Genomic DNA, 22,917 nt, shown 5'->3' on the forward strand with positions numbered 1-22,917 from the left:
GTAAGTATTGCCTCACGTGTTCCAGTATTTCTACGGAATCCAAACTGATCTTCCCCGAGGTCGGCTTCTACTAGTTTTTCCACTCGTCTGTAAAGAATTCGTGTTAGTATTTTGCAGCTGTGGCTTATTAAACTGATTGTTCGGTAATTTTCCCATCTGTCAACACCTGCTTTCTTTGGGATTGGAATTATTATATTCTTCTTGAAGTCTGAGGGTATTTCGCTTGTTTCATACATCTTGGTCACTAGATGGTAGAGTTTTGTCAGGACTGGCTCTCCCAAGGCCGTCAGTAGTTCCAATGGAATGTTGTCTACTCCGGGGGCCTTGTTTCGACTCAGGTCTTTCAGTGCTCTGTCAAACTCTTCACGCAGTATCGTATCTCCCATTTCATCTTCATCTACATCCTCTTCCATTTCCATAATATCGTCGTCAAGTGCATCTCCTTTGTATAGACTCTCTATATACTCCTTCCACCTTTCTGCTTTCCCCTCTTTGCTTAGAACTGGGTTGCCATCTGAGCTCTTGATGTTCATACAAGTGGTTCTCTTATCTCCAAAGGTCTCTCTAATTTTCATGTAGGCAGTATCTATCTTACCCCTAGTGAGATACGCCTCTACATCCTTACATTTGTCCTCTAGCCATCCCTGCTTAGCCATTTTGCACTTCCTGTCGATCTCATTTTTGAGACGTTTGTATTCCTTTTTGCCTGCTTCATTTACTGCATTTTTGTATTTTCTCCTTTCATCAATTAAATTCAATATTTCTTCTGTTACCCAAGGATTTCTACTATCCCTCGTCTTTTTACCTACTTGATCCTCTGCTGCCTTCACTACTTCATCCCTCAAAGCTACCCATTCTTCTTCTACTGTATTTCTTTCCCCCATTCCTGTCAATTGTTCCCTTATGCTCTCCCTGAAACTCTGTACAACCTCTGGTTCTTTCAGTTTTTGAATATGTCTGAGCTAAATAAATTAAATTTATCATCCTATTGAGGATTTAGAAATAACTGTAACTGATAAAAATTATCATTTGATTGACTTCAATGGCGCTACTGTAACAGCTATTTCACAAATGGCTTAATAAAATTTTACCTTTAATAAATAATGTACAAAATAGAGAGTTATCAGATTTATGCATTCCCTGTTAATGAAAAGATTTAAAATAACCTAAATCTTCTAACAATCTAAGTATTGGAGATGGTGGGTGCATCCTACTCATACTCAGCTATACATGAGGTTTAGTATAGTTGGAGCAGATTGCTCACATTATCCAACATACCTCAAAAATTCAATAAAAATTGCTTGACAACTATGTGGCAAAGCAGTTTGAGGTTATCACCATAAAGAAAGATAACAATATTTTGCCTAGAATGGAACATCCTTCCATTTCTACTTGTGTCTTTATGCAATTCACTTTGTCTCTAGCCAGTGAGTTAACCATGGTCCTTCATACGTTTAATAATGGGAAGATAAGAAGTGAGATAAAGGAAATACTTTATCCATTAGAAATATCTGGTGCATTTTTCAAAGATTATATAGAAATTTTGTTGAAGGAGATTCAACTGTAATTTTTCATGGTCTTCAAGAGCTGGAGATGCCAATTTTCGATGGGCTGCCATAACCAAGCTTGTGTTGAAGATGTGGCCACACTTCCTAAGGAAGATAAAATTGCTGTGGAAACAATAGAAATCCATGTCCTGTGGTTAGATATGAGCTACAATATTGACTTGGGCTAGACAACAAGAACACTAAAGAATTCGAAATTTGCTTGTCTTTCTTTGAACCAGAAACTGTAGAGATTGCTGCATTGAATGGAAACAATAATTTTGAACTACACTCCTGGAAATGGAAAAAAGAACACATTGACACCGGTGTGTCAGACCCACCATACTTGCTCCGGACACTGCGAGAGGGCTGTACAAGCAATGATCACACGCACGGCACAGCGGACACACCAGGAACCGCGGTGTTGGCCGTCGAATGGCGCTAGCTGCGCAGCATTTGTGCACCGCCGCCGTCAGTGTCAGCCAGTTTGCCGTGGCATACGGAGCTCCATCGCAGTCTTTAACACTGGTAGCATGCCGCGACAGCGTGGACGTGAACCGTATGTGCAGTTGACGGACTTTGAGCGAGGGCGTATAGTGGGCATGCGGGAGGCCGGGTGGACATACCGCCGAATTGCTCAACACGTGGGGCGTGAGGTCTCCACAGTACATCGATGTTGTCGCCAGTGGTCGGCGGAAGGTGCACGTGCCCGTCGACCTGGGACCGGACCGCAGCGACGCACGGATGCACACCAAGACCGTAGGATCCTACGCAGTGCCGTAGGGGACCGCACCGCCACTTCCCAGCAAATTAGGGACACTGTTGCTCCTGGGGTATCGGCGAGGACCATTCGCAACCGTCTCCATGAAGCTGGGCTACGGTCCCGCACACCGTTAGGCCGTCTTCCGCTCACGCCCCAACATCGTGCAGCCCGCCTCCAGTGGTGTCGCGACAGGCGTGAATGGAGGGACGAATGGAGACGTGTCGTCTTCATCGATGAGAGTCGCTTCTGCCTTGGTGCCAATGATGGTCGTATGCGTGTTTGGCGCCGTGCAGGTGAGCGCCACAATCAGGACTGCATACGACCGAGGCACACAGGGCCAACACCCGGCATCATGGTGTGGGGAGCGATCTCCTACACTGGCCGTACACCACTGGTGATCGTCGAGGGGACACTGAATAGTGCACGGTACATCCAAACCGTCATCGAACCCATCGTGCTGCCATTCCTAGACCGGCAAGGGAACTTGCTGTTCCAACAGGACAATGCACGTCCGCATGTATCCCGTGCCACCCAACGTGCTCTAGAAGGTGTAAGTCAACTACCCTGGCCAGCAAGATCTCCGGATCTGTCCCCCATTGAGCATGTTTGGGACTGGATGAAGCGTCGTCTCACGCGGTCTGCACGTCCAGCACGAACGCTGGTCCAACTGAGGCGCCAGGTGGAAATGGCATGGCAAGCCGTTCCACAGGACTACATCCAGCATCTCTACGATCGTCTCCATGGGAGAATAGCAGCCTGCATTGCTGCGAAAGGTGGATATACACTGTACTAGTGCCGACATTGTGCATGCTCTGTTGCCTGTGTCTATGTGCCTGTGGTTCTGTCAGTGTGATCATGTGATGTATCTGACCCCAGGAATGTGTCAATAAAGTTTCCCCTTCCTGGGACAATGAATTCACGGTGTTCTTATTTCAATTTCCAGGAGTGTAGATGTCACCTATTACTGTAATTCTACAGAATTTGATATGCCTTATTTTATCTTTGTTGTTTTCTAGATAAAAAGGAAGAATAATCAGTTGACTGACCCTTCTTTGTTCGATCACATCAAATTACAAAATATCTGTGTAAATAATGGAGGAAATAAAGTTTTTTCTCTAACAAGGGGGAATCTAGATCCACCAAATAATTATCTGAAAGTATATTACACTTTTCTACATTTTAAGACAGACATACAAAAGAAGTATGTGGCATTTTTAAAGCAACTAAACGTTGATGATTAGTATCTTTAAAAGATCTAATAAGTGGTTATTCTGGCAGTTACTAAACAATACTTGGAAAATAAAGTAGCCAATCTTACCAGCGAAGCTGAGTATCAAATATTTTAACATAATTCAATAATTATATCAATGTGAGTTCCTTCAAATTTATTGAAAATTATCCTGTGTTAAAAGTGGGTCTACAAGAATTAAATGCGTTAACTACTCAGAAAACAAGGATGAAGCTGTGTGCCACATTCAGTGACAAAATTCCGAATGATACACTTTCGCATGTAGTCATGTATGATACGAAAAATTTAACATATGATACTCAGCATAGAATTTTGAGTGAGAATTTTTAATCTTAATAAATCCTTGATCTATATAAATGGATGCTCTACTGAAGAAGCTCAATAATGCATCTAATTTGTTTAAAAAAATTAGTAAGAAGGAAATAATTTATATAACATTACTGGCTATGAATATTAAAAACAAGATATGGTGAAAAATTGTGTGCAGCTTGATACTAAATTTAAAATTATTTTGGCACACTGATACCTGGGATTAATTAGTGGCTGGGATTGTAAATTTTTCAAAGATGGAAGTATTAAACATAGGTATAAAGGAACAAAGAAACTTAAAAATAACGATACCAAATTTCACTATGTTTAGTTTTGTTTTTCTTTCAGTTTGTGGGTGCTTTAGAAGACATTAATGAAATGACTCTAAGTGACCTCAATGTACTCACTTAGTAGTTAAACCCTTATATGAAAGGTAAATGCATCGATACAAGTACTGCAGATAATACTGTGCGTATATCTTAAGACAGCTTAACAGCACAGGTGCAAATATTCAGATTACGTTCACCCAACATTTGAGAATATGAACATTCAGTCACTTGCCCGTTACTTCACACATATTCTTAAATCTTATCTAACCACCTTCTTGTTTACATGTTTGTCAAATCTAAGGTGTAAAGTAATTAGAAGATTGCAGCCAATTTATACATTACAATTCGATTCTTAGAAGGAATTTACTGGTTGTTTGTAAGTGAACGGATTTCGATGGCCTGATTCTTATGGTTGTATTCATAGCGTGTAGGCTTTCACGGCCGGCGTCTTCAGTAATTAAAACTTCCGGGCTAAGAGGCCGTGGTCCAATATTAGAAATACTTCTCCCTGATGTTCTGTTGCCAGCTGCGGGCAACATCGTCTGAGGTGAGTCTACGAGTGGCTGCTAGGCCGTGGAGGTCCTGTTTATATAGCGTGTGTAGACGGCGCCACCACTCGTCACGTGTTGTCAGCAGTAAAACTATCTCTGGCTGGCGTCATTACTCTCGATCGAAGATGATCGATTGTCACATCTTTGGTACAAAGTCGATCGCCATATCTTATCTAACTTCAAGCCTTCTTCTTTCCTGTTAAAATTATTGTGGTGTTTAAAAATCTCTACAGCCTCTCTATACATACGTGCATAATAATGCGATGTCTTAGCTAGCACGCTCATCTCACTTAATTTTATTTCATGGTCACCTGTTTCAAAAACATGTTCCGCTACAGCCGATTTGTCCGTGTGTCCCAGTCGACAGTTCCTTTTATGTTCAGTTAGGCGAGTATTGACACTTCTTTTTGTGGTTCCAATGTAAACCTTCCCACAACTACACGGAATCTTATACACACCAGGAGTAGCTAAAGGGTGTCGTGCATCTTTCGCCGATCATAAGCATTCACTAATCTTCTTGGTGGGTCTGAAGATTGTTTCAACTCTGAACTTGGCCAGCAGTTTCCCGATACGGTCCGTAATATTGTGGATGAATGGAAGAAAAACTTTCCCCACCGATGGTTGTTGTTGTTGCACGTTTTCGGACATTTTCTTCTGGGATGGAGTGCTCGATCTATCTCCTTTCTAGAGTACCCATTTTTTTGGAAAGCGGTTCGCAAGTGATTTAGTTCCTCTTGCAAATAAGCTGGCTCACAGATTTTATTAGCCCTGTCCACCAATGTCTTGATAATACCTCTCTTCTGCCTGGGATGATGGTTTGAATCCTTATGAAGATAACGATCGGTATGCGTATCTTTCCTGTAGACTTTGTGACCCAGAGTCCCATCTGCTCGTTTAATCACTGAGACGTCCAAAAAATTAATCTGTCCATTACTTTCTGTCTCCATAGTGAATTGTATTTTTGAACTGATGCTATTCAAATGTTTCAAAAAACGGTTCAGTTCTTCTTCACCGTGATTACATATGACAAAAGTGTCGTCCACATATCGATACCACTTAAAAGGCCTTTTTCTGGCTGACTGCAGTGCTTGCTGTTCAAAAAATTCCATAAAAATATTAGCAACGGCTGGACTTAGAGGGCTACCCATTGCCACTCCATTAATTTGTTCATAGAACTCATTATTGTACTGAAAATAAGTCGTGGAAAGGCAATGTCTAAACAAAGCTACTATATCAGTAGGAAATATGCCAGATATGCAAGCAAGAGCTTCGTTGACAGGAACCATGTCTTTCTTTAAAGACACTATGCGTGCATGGTTTACGATTAAACAACAATTCGTGACACTTTGATGGATAGATCAGAGTACACAGACAACATTATCTCTTTTTTTGAATGAAATAACTCTCACTCGCTTCAAAATACTTTTATTCAAAGTCACAACCAGTTTTGTGTCAACTGAAGCCACATCGTCAGGTGATAGATATCCTATTTATCAACTCAGACCAGAAAGGTAACTCCCTTAGAGCCACTCTCCTTAATTGACATTAAGTTATAAGCACATATCACTTTAAACGCTGTAGTCCATTGTTAAAACAACATGCTGGACATTGTACCTTTCGCTATTGGGCAACATCTGCTCTCTTCTAAACTGACCTCATTATGCATGTTTACTTCAACTGTTATTACAAAACTAGCCTTATGTAGCGGTTTCCTAGGACCAAAATCAGGTTGAGAAAGAGAATTCCGATGAAAAAAATAAATTTTTGTGTTCTCTAGAAGATAAGCTGAACTCCACTGAGAAAATTTCAGAGATTGTTCAGGGACATTATCTGACTAATAAGGTACAAAGGATGCGTAGTCTTTGGTGGTTTATTAGAGAGCAGTTACATTCTGTTTGATTTTTTACCCCTCTCTGCCCCCCCTCCCCCCCGCTACATTTATGTTTCTGTCTGTATTACACAGCAAATAAGGTGTGTAATATGTGTCTTATTTGAAAACAAACTTTCTCCATTCACTCAAGATATCTGTTTTTACCGAAAGTAATGCTCACATTACTCTGCCTTGAAACCTGTATTTAGTAATACCTGGGATTTCCCGTTCAGGCAGTGTTAGTTGTATCTTAGGAGTGACACACAGCAGTATTGGTAACTGCAGCTATGAAGCGTTGGTCTGTATGTAAGTCATGTATGGGTTCACTGAATGCAGTTGAAGGGTGCTGTGCTGAGCTTCTCCAACAACTATGGGAAATGCCAACTCTGCATTCACCAACAATATACTTAGCCCAGGAAACAGCGACCAGACTGACCTGCTGTGTCAGTTCACAATGCTGATGTACATCATTGTTCAGGTGCCTTGCAATTCTAAAGCTGGGATTTCTGTTCCTACATTTAATCAGGAGTTTGTTGTAGACAACAATGACTCATTCAGAAGTAACTGTAATCGTGCAGTGAAGACTAGGGGAAAAGACTATTTGTACTTGGATAATACCTTCTTCACAATGTACAGAAAGATGAAATCTGTTCAGTATATTTCGTTTTCAGTAGGCTTTCAGCAGAGTGATAAATTCTATCAAATCTAGGTTAACAGGTTTCCTTTTGCCGCACACCTCCTATTATATGCAGGAGTTCCTCACTTTAGTTGCGTAATTTTCTAGGTAATTTCTGTTTTATATTCATGTTCTCTCACAAGTTTGTCATGTTTTATTAATTCTTTAATTCCTTTGCGTGCAAATTTTCTAGTCGGCGTTGTGCAAACTATGTACTGATTCGTTCCATAACCAAGTAGGTCTGGCTCTCACAGTCCCACGGATCCAGATAAATAAATAAATACTCATAGTAGTACTCTCATATTTGAGACTTATATCACTCTTTTGTATTTTGTTTTGCACATTTTGGTAATATTGTATTACAGGTTTTTCACTGTTCTGATGGTATTAGCACTGAACCAAAGTTAATGCGTGGTAAGAAACAGAGTAAATCATATATATGTCATTGCTTTGTAACGAACCACTGGAGAGTGTGGGTCCTTTGAAAGAAGACACACAAAAAATTTGGTAGAGTAACCTCCAAACTGTTGGCGACAGATTTGGGATCCACCTTGTATGTAGTAATAACTGGCCACTGTAAGGAAAAACAAGATCAGAGACAGGCAAGAGACGGCGCCACTCACATGGGCAGGAGCCACAGGTTGGGGTGATTCCAGATGGGATCCTCTGGCTGCGGCTGCGGCGGAGGCGGCAGGTGTGGCTGCAGCTGTACCGGTGGTGGCCCACAACTGACGTAAATGTAGTAGCCGTCCCTGCCGCACACGAGGCTCTGCATCAGCTCAACGAGGCCTGCCGGCCGTGGCTTACAGTGCAGCAGTTGCACCAGCCAGCTGCACTCTGACACCCGCACGCACGGCGACTCGCACAACCCTGAAAGCATGGGCCACACTGTAGCACCACATGTCACTTTGGATGTCTTAATAATACACATATCACTCCTACATCCACTCCATTAACTACAGAATTCATTTCGGGGGGTTTCGTATACAAAAAAAGAACACTGTTTCAAACTACAGAAAAGGGTCATTAGAATAATAACTAAAAGTAATAACCAAGCTCCCCATAAGGACCTGTTTAGACAGCTATTATTTCTAACAGTATCATAGTAGCACATGTGCAAGTCTATTGTTACATGAAGAAACATCCAGTGTCAATGATCAAGATGCAAGAGCCAGACTGAACTGAAATTTACCAAGATTCTTCATTTCCTTTTTCTTTTTACTGGTCTTTGTGCCTTATCTGCATGGGCTCTGCATGTTAATTTTTGGATATACTTCTATATCTACGTGACTACTCTACAATTCACGCCTGGCAGTGGGTTCATCAAACCACCTCCAAGCTATTTCGCTAGCATTCCACTCCCGAACAGCAAGTGGAAAAAATGAATACTACAAATATTCCCATGCAAGCTCTGATTTCTCTTATTTTATTTTCTAATTATGCAGGTGCTTGCCAAAAAACGTTTACACATTGAAAGGAGAAAGTTGGTGGCTGATATTTCGAGATAACTCATTGCAAAAAGAAATGCCTTTGTTTTAATGAATGCCACCCCAACTCATGTATCATATCCATGGCGCTCTCTCCGCTACTTCACAGTAGTAAAAAATGGACTAACCTCCTTTGAACTCGTTCAATATCCTCTGTCAGTCGTATCTGATATGGATCCCATACCGAGCACCAATACTCCACAAGAGTACAGACAAGTACAGTGTAGCCAATCTCTTTAGCAGACGCGGGTAAGTGGGCAGTGACACTTCCGTTGCAATCTACCCTGTTGTAAGATTTATACCTTCTTCTATGACATGATGCGCTGTTGTCAGATTTCCTCCAACCTCCCTCTTTCTCACATAGGCCAATTGCCCTTCATATAAAATGGTGGGAAATTCAGAAACTTTTGGGAAATTCAAAATTTGGTGAGAAATTCAAAATATCTCAGTTGTGCTACAAGGGTTTCCCAACTCCTATAATACCACATGTACATCTACACGATAATCCGTAAGGCAGCTAATGGTGGGTGGCGGAGGGTACTTATCGTACCTCTAACTGAGCCCTCCAATCCTGTTCCACTCGCGAATAGAGCGCGGGAACGACGATTGTCGGTAAGCCTCTGTATTGGCTCTAATTTCTCGAATTTTCTACTTGTGGTCACTACAAAAGACGTATGTGGTGGGAAGAAATATCTTGTCAGACTCTTCCCGAAAACTGCTTTCTCGAAATATCAATAGCAGATCTCTGTGATTCACAACGCCTCGCTTCTAACGTCTGACAATGGAATTTGTTGAGCATTTCTGTAACGCTCTTGCGCCTGCTAAATGATCCTGTAACGAAACGAGCCGCACTACATTGGGTCGTCCCTCACTCTCACTCACTCTCTCTCTCTCTCTCTCTCTCTCTCTCTCTCTCTCTCTCTCTCTCAGTTCGACATGGTAGGGATTCCATATAGATGAAAAATACCCAAGATCGGTCGAACAAGCGCCTCATAAGCCACTAGCTTCTTGGACGAGTTACATTTACTTAAGGTTCTTCCCATGAATCTGAGTCTGGCATCTGCTTTTACCACTACTTGTTTAATGTGGTCATCCCACTTAAGGTCGTTCTGGATAGTTACTTCTAGTCATTTTACGGTAGATACAGTTCCCAGCGGTTTGTCATCAACAGTGTAGCTGTACAGTAGTGGATTTCATTTTCTATGTATGTGCATTATGTTACATTTATTTAAGTTCAGGGTGATCTGCCAGAGCCTATTGTGCAAATAGTTACTATCTTCTGGCGTTGCTATTTTGTTATAGACAATCGCATCACCTACAAAAAGCCTTAAGGAGCATCCAATGCTTTGTTCTAAATCATTTATATGCTTAAGCAATATCAGACCTGTCACATTTCCTTCGGATACTCCGGAAATTGCCTTTACATCTGTCGATTTTGTTTCGTTAAGGGCGACGTGTGGAGGTCTATCTGGAAGGAAGTCTTGAACCCTGTCGCAAATCTGCTCCGATACTCGACAAGCTCTTATTTTTGTCAGTAAATGGCAGTGCGGGACGCTGTCGAATGCCTTCCTGAAATTAAGGAACATGGTGGCAACCTGAGCGCCTATGTCGACGGCGCTGTGGATCTCATGGAGCGACAGGGCAAGATGAGTTACGCAGGGTCTTTGTTTTCGGAATCCATATTGATTTTTATAGAGGAGAGTTTCGTTCTCCAAAAATGTCATAATTATTGAGCATAAAACACGTTCCATAATTTAATTCTACAATGGATTGACGTCTACGATATAGGTCTATAATTGTAATAACTGTGTGTATCTGTCCTACGGCCTCTCTTAAAAACGGGACTGACCCGCGCTTCCTTCCAGCCGCTAGGTCCACTTCGTTGCTCAATCGATCTTCGATAAATTACTGCTAGAAGGGGAATAAATCCTTTTGCATAATCTTTGTAGAATCTTAGAGGCATCTCATCTGGTCCTGACGCTTTCCACTACTAAGTGACTGTAGTTGTTTTTCTGTTTACACTGTGGTAGTAGGCCTGTTGCCGTCAGCACAGATTTTTGCGACATTAAATACTAAAAATTGGGGCATTGGCCTGCTGGCGCCAATTCAGAAACATCCAAAAAGCCAACGGAGGACGCTGGCCCAACCTACGCAACCGTCGGCCGATGGCAGCCAGGTGCGATCAGTGCCCAACCATACCGAGGCATGAGCGTCTTTTCCCACTCACCCTTGCGTGGCGCCATCCTTTGCTGGTGACAGCTGGGGATTCAGAGACACTGCACACATTCCAGCAATTCAGCTGTCTAACGCGAACAGCAGAATGGTAGTTCTGATTCCTGCCACTAGTACACTGCTTATGAGAACTCTGTAGTCGCAACTTGCGTGACGTAAGATGAAATGGTAGTGAAATCTGAAAACACAGAAACACCAATACTACAGCCCACCTGAAAAATGGCGAATAATTAAGACTTCACGTCAGTTGAAAATGGTCTTTAGTCCTCGTATACGTCCTGCAAGGAAATTAAAAATAAATATAAAAGTGAAGATGCATAGTCATCATCTTGGGTTGGGGGGGGGGGAGAGAGGGGGGGGGGGTGGATGACACCTTTACAGTGACACAGCAGTTCAGATATTATGTTTGTAAAACCGTGTGGCTACCCCCCGTGGCAATTTTATTTGCTAGCAAGGTTGCATAAATGCGGAATAGTAATTACTGCATTGAATCATCAAGTAAATTTTATGCTGAAATCAACGAATATTGTATTAACTAAATATGCACCTAAGAAAGTGAATTTCGCGTCATACCTGGTCCATACCGTTATCCTTTGTCTGGACTATAAGCAGCTTTTAGTTTCATTCATTGCGTATTGTAGTGTGTCATCTTAGCATTTGTCACTGTCAGTTATACTTGGAAAAAAAATGTGCTATCATCAATATGCATCTCACTAACCGACGCACTGAAATCGAAAATCTCGACAGATATAAATATGCGCAGAGCAGCAGCTTTTGAGGTTTTAACTTAACTGTATGCTGCTGATATTGCACTTATATCAAAAACAGTACGCAACACAGCACTGGCTCATCCCGACCTGTGTCACAGTAACTCCCAAGCATATTATTAGAGAAATGTATGCATTACACCGTGAGGCAAATTTAGCACGATTCGTCCCTTGTACTTAGTGTCGTTACATAGGACGACTGATTCTATAATCAGACGAATTTCTAGGAAAGAACTATACCTATGGTTTCTGGCCGATGAGCTGAGACAACTAGAAAGTAAACCACTGAAAATATTCATAAGGTAACTGACGATCACAAGACGAATGTATCTCAGATACATGGTAGGCAGCCTGAGTGATTAAGACACTACATCCTGACGATTTCGGAAAATCTGAACGATTCATTTGCTGATTGATGACAAAATAGTAACCATGAATATTTCAGAGCTGAACTTATTAGGAAGAGGAAACATGGATACATCATCACGCTCAAAACTCCAAGTAAAACTCAAAACAGAAGAAGGTCGGAGAGAATACTCCTATGAAGACGAGACTGTTTATCTGCTGCTAAGGTGATGACCACAGAATATTGGGGTCTGTGGATAAGTGGGCATGTTTCAAACTAAAAATTCAGAAGTTTGGGATTGAATATTTATTGAGTCCTGAAATTGTTCTCCCACTTATCGCTTCTTTAGCTTTTCGCAATGACATGTGTACGTGTGAAAATGCTGAATATATTGCGCATACATTGGAAAAGAAGTCCACTGCTGTACAGCTACACTATTGATGACAAACAGCTGGAGACAGCGTCTGCCGTAAAATATTTAGGCGTAACTATCCAGAGGGACCTTTAGTGGAATGACCACATAAAACAGATAATGGGAAAAGCAGCCACAAGACTCAGATTCATCGTAAATGTAACTCACCTACGAAGGAAGCTGCTTCTAAGGCGCTTGATCGCCCCCTTCTTGAGTATTGTTCGTCTGTCTGGGACCCCTATCAGGTAGGACTGATAGAGGAGTTAGAGAATGTCCAACGAAGAGCGGCGCGTTTTGTCACGGGATCCTTTAGCTGGCGAGAGAGCGTTACAGAGATGCTAAACAAACTCCACAGGCAGACGTTACAAGAGAGACGTTGTACATCACGGAGAGATTTACTACTGAAATTTCGAGACAGCATTTTTCAGAAGGACTCAGACAACATATTACTTCCCCCCCCCCTCCCCACATACATCTCACGTATTGACAATGAGGAGAAAATGCGAGAAATTAGAGCCAGTACAGAGGCTTACCGACAATCACTCTTCCCACGCGCTATACGCGAGTGGAACAGGGTTGGAGAGATCAGATAGTGGTACGGAAAGTACCCTCCGTCATACATCATTAGGTGGCTTGCGGAATATGATGTAGATGTAGATGTAGGTGTAGATGTAGATGTAGATGTCGCCAGACCATCATCCTTTGGCTGCTGGGCTAATTTAATTTTTTTTTTTAAGTTTTTCTTACAACGCGGTAGTTGTGTGCTCGGAGCGGAATGTGTGGTCTTCCGACTTCCGTTTCAGCTGCGGCAGGCACGCATCCGCAAGCTGGATGGTTGGCTCGTACAAGTTGGCCTCACGGAGCTGTTTTTCCTCGCGTGGCCGGCTACAGGAACCGGCTCCACGAAAACCGTGCACCTAATGTCCTTGACCTTTCTTCAGCTGTCTGTTGTTATCGTCTTCATCTGGTGTCATCAACATAAACTGCCATACCCTTCGAGCAAACAAAATACGCATGTTCAACATCGACACACTAACGATAGCATGAGTTTTCTCGTAAATTTCTAAACAATTTTGTGAAGAATTACCAGATTTCTTCTTTTTAAACTAAAACAACTTGACATGAGAAAGTAGTTAATACAGAATTTTCCGTTTTCTATCACGCTAGTAATTACCGTTTGCTACACATATAAGCCCTGACATGTTAGTGGTTCTCCACTCAAAAAAATTCACCCAACTGAAAGACGCCGTTGAGAAACCATTTGTCTTTTGATTCTAGGTTTTTCGTTGTATTGTACTATGAAAACTTTTCCGTTTCGATCCCTTTTACCATCCTCGTATGGAAAATTTGTATTTCTCAAGTACTGTCACCGATGGATGCGGGAAATTCTTCTCTGTAGTTGTAACATGATTAATTCTTAAACGATGTCAATATGGGTTCTAACAACGTCGAGGTGTGGCCAGCGGTAGAATTCATGGGCATATTTATTGGTTACTTACGACGTGAATTTTGCAGAACAGAATACTAGCTATTGTCTGTTGAACACCATTGTTTCGCATCATTTGTTTACCTGTTTGCTTCGCAACAGTTGCATTTATGTAGGTCAATCTCTAGACGCTCTCCTGCACTCCTAAGTCAATGTCTGTCACCCTCACTGCTGCCTGTGCAACAGGTAGTAGTGCACAGTAGACTGTGCCTGCGTGGTTAATAACACACACTTTCTCCTCTCCAGTAATACCCCACTTTCGAAATGTGTATGTGTGTGTGTCACAGAGAGGGGGGGGGGAGGGGAGGGATAACGCACATGCCCATCAATGACTTGAGAGCGATGGTTATCTATGGTTTCTGCGTACTCGTGCTTACGCTGGCGGGTCAGGCGGTACAACTTTCACAGTAATTCTCTTTTGCACTTTCTGCCTGTGTGATAAAAATTGAGTCTTAGGGTTTTTGTACAGAACTAGCCTGGCTTTTCGGTGAGGGTTTCAACGGAGTTGTAGAAAAAACTTAAAACATTGCTCACAAAAGCAGCCCTAAAGGAAGCTCCGAATTTCCATAGCAAAGCTTTTCGAAGTCTTGGCAAATTTTGACCACGCTTTTTAAAATGATTGGCGCACACACACTGTGTACAAGCTGGCTTCGGACGCGAAAAGCGAAAGTGAGCTGTCATTTCACACTGCTTTCCATTTTTTTTTCATATAAAGGTGAATAACCTAAAACTAGCACCGCAAATGTTGCGGAAATGGAATGTGCTATCGATATGCGGTTTTCACAGAATTGATCGGTAGTCAAGGGCTCATATTGTTAGCAAATCACCAGAGAGTAATAATAACAAGAAAGTGTGTTGTTTTCGCAAAAATACTCTCTTTAATTGTAAGAAGGTCTGTTGACATTAACAAACTAAAAGTAGGGTTTTTCGCAGGCGTCTAGTGCGAGTTATTTATGAGATATCGTATTTTGGAAATTTGCAATACCGATACTTCTTTGTTCCATTCATACTGCGTAGTTGCTAGGTAGGATGTTGTTATATTTGATTGTAGTATGCTAGTGTACTCCTTGGGTGCATTGCTATTTGCTACTCACTTGGTGTGTGACAGTCCAAGCAGAGGGTCTTAAGGTGGCAATCGAATTTATCAGTGTAGAAGGAACCGACACACTCATGGGGTGTGGAGAGTGTAGGAAGAATGCAGTTCGTTCTTGTACGGTGTATGCAGCAGGATACCCCAATAAATGTCAACGATCTTGTCAATTATTTATCAATCTCTTCGACCAGTTACGTGTAAGTGCTAGTGTAACACCTAGACTACGTAACAGAAGTAAACAAACGACGACAGAAGAGGAGGAAATTAATGTTCTTGCGGCTGTTGCGGTTGATCCACATGACAGGTCCATCGCAATTGGACGAAGAAGTGGCATTAGTAAGCAAAGTGTCTCTAGCATACGTAGATTCCATCCCAATCACATCTGTCTCTATCAAGAGCTGCATGGAAACCATTACGAGAATCTTGTTAACTTCTGTACGTCAGGATACTTAAGATGTTTCATGTACCTTGTTTCGTGATGAAGTCACATGTTCCAACTATGGTCAAGTAAACCGCTGAAACATACACTATTGGTTTATTGACGATTTCCGTTGGCTTCGTCAAGTGGAACGTCAACGTCCATGGAGTGTAAACATGTGGTTTGAGATAGTGAACCATGAGCTCAAAGGCCGACTTTTCATAGACGTAACACTGAACGCGAAAAACTATCGAAGCCTCCTAACAGACCGTCTTCGACGGATGTTAGACGATGTTCCTCTGCGTGATGGCTGTTCAGCTCGTAGTGTACAAAGTACTACAGCATATCTTCACGAATTGTTTCCGGATCTTTGGAATTGACACAGTGGACCTGTAACTTGCCTGGTCCACGGATTTGACGCCTATAGACATTTTTCTGTGGTGAAAGCTGAAAGACGTTGTCTAAAGTTACATACTAACTACAATCGATAATATGCAACGACGTATTACAGCAGTCTGCTCGGAAATCTCCTCTGAAATGCTAGCACGTATGCAGCAGTCGTTCCATACCAGAGGGGAAGCGTGCATTGCGGCTGTCGTTGGTTATTTTGAATACATTCTGTGATGGTCAATTGTCTCGTTACTGGTCAGAATCCACATAACTAGTATATGCACTTTGGCTGTTCTTCAGTGTGTGCTACGACAGATATATAGAGGGCTTTTACCCACATTGTTCTCGAGAATAGAACTATTTTATCATCAAGTAATCTCAAGTTTCTTCAGAGCTTTTGTATTCTTGTACATAAAGGAGCCTTTCTGATGATGGGACATTTGCATATCAGAACATGTGAAATTAACTGCAAAAACTCTTTACTATGTATATAAGTTACAAGCCAGACATACGTTTACCGTGACAGCTTAAGGTAACAGTTTAGCACCGAGATGACGTTGATAGTGATATGTAGGAAACAATTAAAACTAATTACTAAACGACAGGTACGAGAAGAGAAACTATAGGTACCAATAGCAAGAGTCGTGTCTTATACTGTACCACATATAGCGGTAATAATCTGTCACTGAAAGCACAGTATAGTGCAGTCAATCTGCTACTTCAAAGTTCTAATCTTTATGCGTACTAGAATCTGAGGATAACAATGGAAGTTGTGAAGCGATGGATTGTTTAAGTGCGTAACCGTTTCTCAACGTCAGTAAATACTTTTCAACATTTAAATTAGAATTACATCACATAAGGTACATAATATATTGATGAATGGATTACAAACGTTAGACATCATGTTATTGTTGAAATGGTCGATTTGAGTTGATGCGGTCATAATCAGAGATACTACACACGTCACACCAAAAGCCTTTTTCATGTAAGAAGTAGTAACTGCTGCTTCACAGCAGCAGTTCGTTTATTTATCAGTTGCTTTCTAGTTGGTCAACATTTAAAATCTTAAATCTGCCACGTTAGTTGTGCCTACCTCCAGATTCGAGTTTCACTGTTAGTCACGAAAGTTTTGAATTATTTATTGAATCGTCCCGTAGAATTAAACAAAATTATCAAATCCACCCTGAACGAGTTACAAGCTTCACGGATGAGTAATAATTACTCAAATTAACTATTAATTTAACTTCATATAACAAGAAAGAAGCGATGATCTAAATGGTATAATGACAGCTTCACTGTATGGGCCCTGTGGGACTAGATGTCAAGGGATAATTGCAGATCCGGCCGGTGTGGCCGATCTGTTCTAGGCGCTTTAGTCTGGAACCGCGCGACCGTTACGGTCGCAGGTTCGAATCCTGCCTTGGGCATGGATGTGTGTGCTGTCCTTAGGTTAGTTAGGTTTAAGTAGTTCTAGGGGACTGATCAACTCAGATGTTAAGTCCCATAGTGCTCAGAGTCATTTGAACCATTTTTGAAGAATTGCAGAACTAGCTATGGTTCCTATAAGAGTCAGTATGAATCTGCCAATGGATGCTCTATCACAATTTAGATGCCAGTCGAAACGTTGCTTTAGATGTAATTGTCACTAGACTGCAAGAGTCAACTATAGCCAAAAACTTGTCGTTCTAGAACTTACCGCATAAATTATATACTACCTGGCCAAACAAACAACTACCACTGTATGTGTAACCCACACTCATGCTCATAAATTAAGGATAATTGCAGAATGTGGTGCCACACAACGTGTCACTACACAAAACTGGGGCTAATAGCATAGGCCCATAGGGAACACACACAGCACATATCTGTAAGTACACGATATTGGTGATAAGTTGGGAAAACAGTCCCGAAACACATGTGCCTCTGTTTCCTGCGCATGTACCCCGACATCTGTATGGGATATGATCACCATGCACAGGTACACAGGCCGCACAACGGGTTGGCATACTCTGGATCAGGTGGTCGAGCAGCAGCTGGGGTATAGTCTTCCATTCTTGCACCAGTGCCTGTCGGAGTTTCTGAAGTGTCGTAGGGGTTTGAAGACGTGCAGTGATACGTCGACCGAGAGCATCCCAGACGTGCTCGATGGGGTTTAGACCTGTAGAACAGGCAGGCCATTCCATTCGCCTGTATCTTCTGTTTCAAGGAATTCCTCCATGATGGCAGCTCGGTGGGCCCGTGCGTTATCATCCATCAGGAGGAAGGTGGAGCCCAATGAAACCATGAAAAGGCGGACATACTGGTGCAAAATGACGTCCCGATACACCTGACCATACAGGTCCCTTTCAAGGACATTAAGGGGTTGGTATCTGGTTCCTCGTTCACGCCAGATGAAAACCCGGTGAGAATCACTGTTCAGACTGTACCTGAACTCGTACGTGAACATAACCTGGGACCACTGTTCCAATGACAATGTACTGTGTTCTTGACACCAGGCTTTACGGGCTCTCAGTGGAACGCACCTTGCAGGTCTCCGGCCGAATAAACCATGTCTGTTCAGTCGTCTGTAGACTGTGTGTCTGCAGACACCTGTTCCAGTGGCTGCAGTAAGGTCTCGAGCAAGGCTACCTGCAGTACTCCGTGGCCGTCTGCGGGCGCTGATGATGAGATATCGCTCTTCTTGTGGTGTTGTACACTGTGGACGTCCGGTACTGTAGCGCCTGGACACGTTTCCTGTCTGCTGTAATCGTTGCCATAATCTTTAGAACACACTTCGTGGCACACTGAGGGCCTGTGCTACGACCTGCTGTGTTTGACCAGCCTCCAGTCGCCCTAGTATTCTACCCCTCATAACATCATCAATGTGTGTTCTTTGAGCCATTTTCAACACACAGTTACCATTGGCACGTCTGAAAATATCTGCACACTTACTCGCTGCACCTTACTGTGACATGCACCAACACGCCTCTGCCTATGTGGACTGCTGCCAGCGCCACCGTGCGACGACCGTAGGTCAAATGCATCGCATGGTCACACCCCGAGGTGATTTAAACCCGCAAACCACCCACCAGAGCGTTGTTTCACCATGTATCAGCATTATCCTTAATTTATGAGCATGAGTGTAGTTATGAGTCGAAAACACTTGAGATGAGAAACTTGCCAATGATTCTAGCACAACCTTACAATTTGTCACCACATGTTTTCAGGTTAACACAACGTTGGTGGTACTACACAAAATTAAGAATTATTTGACTCCTTTTCAATTCTTAGTTTGCTATTATAAAGTGGCGTGTATGTCTCGACTTTATGTGCCGTGTACTTATGCTCCGTGCTCTTAGAGCCCACAAGAGTTGCTTCTATGTTATGTTGTAAGAACTTAACACTACGTGTCCAGATAATAGCATTATTCAACGTTTTTGCTCTGAGGTATAATTTACGTATACAGTGCTTGAAATCTGCTAAAAAGAGCTAGTATATCTTTATTTGTGGTTATGATCGTTAGTAAGTCCCTTACTTTGTGCGGTGGTCGTCGTGTGCTCTGGTTCTCGTCGTGTGCAAAGAGAACGAGGATTCATCAGCACGAGCACGTTCTTCTGAATGATGATGATTATGCTGATGATGTTTGGTTTGTGGAGTGTTCAACTGTGCGGTCATCAGCGACCGTAGAAATTCCCAATTTTTTCGCAGTCCAGTTTTTGCACAGTCCAGTCTAGCCACTGTCCTGAATGATGATGATCACGAAATGATGAGAGCAACACACACTCAGTCCCCGGGCAGAGAAAATCCCCAACCTGGCTGAGAATCGAGCCCCGGACCCCGCGTTCTTCTGAAGCTACCTTCGTGGGCCTCAGTTCCACCACAATTGCAGATGCTTTTAAATAATGTATTTTGACTATTTACGCTGTGCACCTGCGTAGCAAAATGACACTGTGTCACAAGGAAACTCAGCTATATTTGGACCTACGATAAATGAGAAACTAACGCCTCGTCTGTGTGCATAAGAACTTCACGGCGTTTCGGAAGCTGTATGTGATAATAGAAAAGCGACACGAGTCCTGCTGTATTCTGCGTTTGCTGCCTAATGGTGAAAAGACAGTACCAGGAATATCCAAACTACTTCAGGAGACAACAGCACTGACGCATTTATCACGAAACCTCACTGCACTTCCTGCCGAAGTTTCACTCATTTGTAAACAAAGACGCTTGCGCCATCTTTTGACAGTCTGCACTGTGTACGTGAAATATGTACTCATTAACTAGCTTTCAAGCTCAGAATATTATCTACTGGATAAATAAGCGTTTCAAGCATAATAAAGTTATTGGTTGCCGTTTGTCCCAGAGTTACATTATCACTAGACGGTTTTCCCTTTTTTCGGGGACATTCCTTCTATCGTTGCTGCTTCGAGAGTAACAGGAGACAGTCTTCATGTACAGGAATAAATTTCTCGCATCTTTTATTTTAATCACGTTGTATCCGTTCCATTTTACTGTGCGTGGGGCGAATGAAAGGATAATGGTGTAATATTTCTTAGCTGATAGGAAAGCTATAAAACCCATCACTGGATAAAAGTTATGTAGTGGATCCCCCTGCGTTTTTTAGTCATTTATGAACGGTACATACATGTTACACACACTTGTCCATTATCAAACCCAGATTATCTGAATTTATATTGCAATTTTAGTTTTACGACGAAACGAGCACGAAATATGGCAGAGTGAATTAATATGGTGCGAACATAAATATTTAAGTTACGCTACAGATCAGTCTGTTACTACGACGAAACTAAAATTCGTTGGCTTTGCAACTGACAACCACAATATCATCTTCCGACGTAACCTAGAACTCGAGCAACGCTACAAACAGTTACATGGCAACCAAGGTTTCTTATTGGAAAGCGGGAGGGGCTCCAATATAACACTTCATTCCATCTCTGCGCTGCAAGATCTGTATCAGATGTGCCACGCTTTCGGGCAGTGAAGTCAACTTGTTTTGGCCCTCAAAGGGAGAAAGTGTACAATAAACGAATTCAGTTGTATTAGCAGACAGTACACTGGGTACACTAAACTATATCTAGGTATTGTACTTTCAGCTATCCATCTATCAATATAGATCATATTTTCTGCTATTGTTTCTGTGTTAGCATTACATCGTATGGTGGCTGTAAGCGTGTAGTAAAGAGTGAGTTAACTTCAGTGGAAGAGACTCACATCCCGGACATAAGTGTGAGGCAAGAAACGACACACGATAAACGCGTTTTGAAAACACGTGACAGCACTGAACGAAAACTGCGAAGCGAAGCACCGCTGATAACGAAGCAGACAGCCTGCTAAAGCGGAGGTTCCGACTTTGAGTCGCACCTCGTGTACTGCTGAGAGCTGCCAAAGTGGCTTCACTATGTGAGAAAAATGAGATACAAATTTTTTGTGTGTTTGCTGCGTGTACAACTATTGACATACCGGGTGATAAAAAAATCAGTATAAATTTGATAACTTAATAAACCACGGAATAATGTAGATAGAGAGGTAAAAATTGACACACATGCTTGGAATGACATGGGGTTTTATTAGAACCACCTCATATTGCTAGACACGTGAAAGATGTCTTGCGCGCGTCGTTTGGTGATGATCGTGTGCTCAGCCGCCACTTTTCGTCATGCTTGGCCTTCCAGATCCCCAGACCTCAGTCTGTGCGATTATTGGCTTTGGGGTTACCTGAAGTCGCAAGTGTATCGTGATCGACCGACATCTCTAGTGATGCTGAAAGACAACATCCGACGCCAGTGCCTCACCATAGCTCCGGACATGCTTTACAGTGCTGTTCACAACATTATTCCTCGGCTACAGCTATTGTTGAGGAATGATGGTGGACATATTAAGCATTTCCTGTAAAGAACATCATCTTTGCTTTGTCTTACTTTGTTATGCTAATTATTGCTATTCTGATCATATGAAGCGCCATCTGTCGGACATTTTTTGAATTTCTGTTTATTTTTTTGTTCTAATAAAACCCCATGTCATTCCAAGCATGTGTGTCAAAAAAATGGTTCAAATGGCTCTGAGTACTATGGGACTCAACTGCTGTGGTCATAAGCCCCTAGAACTTAGAACTACTTAAACCTAACTAACCTAAGGACATCACACACATCCATGCCCGAGGCAGGATTCGAACCTGCGACCGTAGCGGTCGTGCGGTTCCAGACTGTAGCGCCTTTAACCGCTCGGCCACTCCGGCCGGCAAGCATGTGTGTCAATTTGTACCTCTCTATCTACATTATTCCGTGATTTATTCGGTTTTCAAATTTATACTGACTTTTTGATCACCTGGTATATCCCGGAAATTAAAATTTTAATTTAAAATGTTTTAGGCCTAGACATTGAATGTTGGAATGTGATTAAAGTAATAACCTTCGAAACGCTAAATTTTTATCTAGCAATAATGCTTGAAACTAGTGCCGTGTAAGGTAATTGGCTGTTGTGCTATTTTCGCTTAGAGTAAAATCTTCTTCTATTTGTTGTGTCTTTTTAGTCTGAGTGAATTGAAATCATCCCTCACGTACTAGTAATTAGCCAAGGATATCTCCATTGCTTTTGACTATATTTCCGGTAATTTAAATTATGTAAATGTATTAACTAAACCATAATTCTCTTTAGTATTGTTTCACAAACTTTTTTGTTACTGTACGACCTATGTTTCGGATTATAAGCTCATTTCCTAGTGCACAACTGATTCTAAGCATGAGAACCAAGCAAACAAAAATACGTCAATTTCTAAGTCTATCGATTCTTGTTTTGAAGAATGAAAGTTATCCCTGTAGACAATTTTGACACAGTTACATACGTATTTTATGAAATTCATTGGGATACCGCTCCCAGTAACTTTGAATAAACGCAAGAAACATAATAAAGTTATAAAGTTTCTGAAACAATGGTAAAAATATGTTTCATTCAGTTAATACAATATACAGTGTTTCATCAAGGACTGCCAGGTTAGTCAA

General features: G+C 42.0%; 1 protein-coding gene across 1 annotated transcript in view; it reads right to left on the reverse strand.

The window, feature by feature from the left end:
• LOC126177485 (serine protease easter-like) overlaps positions 1 to 22,917 on the reverse strand; it is a 65,865-nt gene that overhangs the window by 38,107 nt on the left and 4,841 nt on the right. The window contains exon 2 of the mRNA XM_049924459.1: positions 7,915 to 8,161. Within this exon, the coding sequence (XP_049780416.1) occupies positions 7,915 to 8,161 (247 nt within the window). The remainder of the gene's footprint in view (positions 1 to 7,914; positions 8,162 to 22,917) is intronic.

Source organism: Schistocerca cancellata, chromosome 1 (assembly GCF_023864275.1).
Source record: "Schistocerca cancellata isolate TAMUIC-IGC-003103 chromosome 1, iqSchCanc2.1, whole genome shotgun sequence".
In the NCBI taxonomy this organism is placed as follows: domain Eukaryota; kingdom Metazoa; phylum Arthropoda; class Insecta; order Orthoptera; family Acrididae; genus Schistocerca; species Schistocerca cancellata.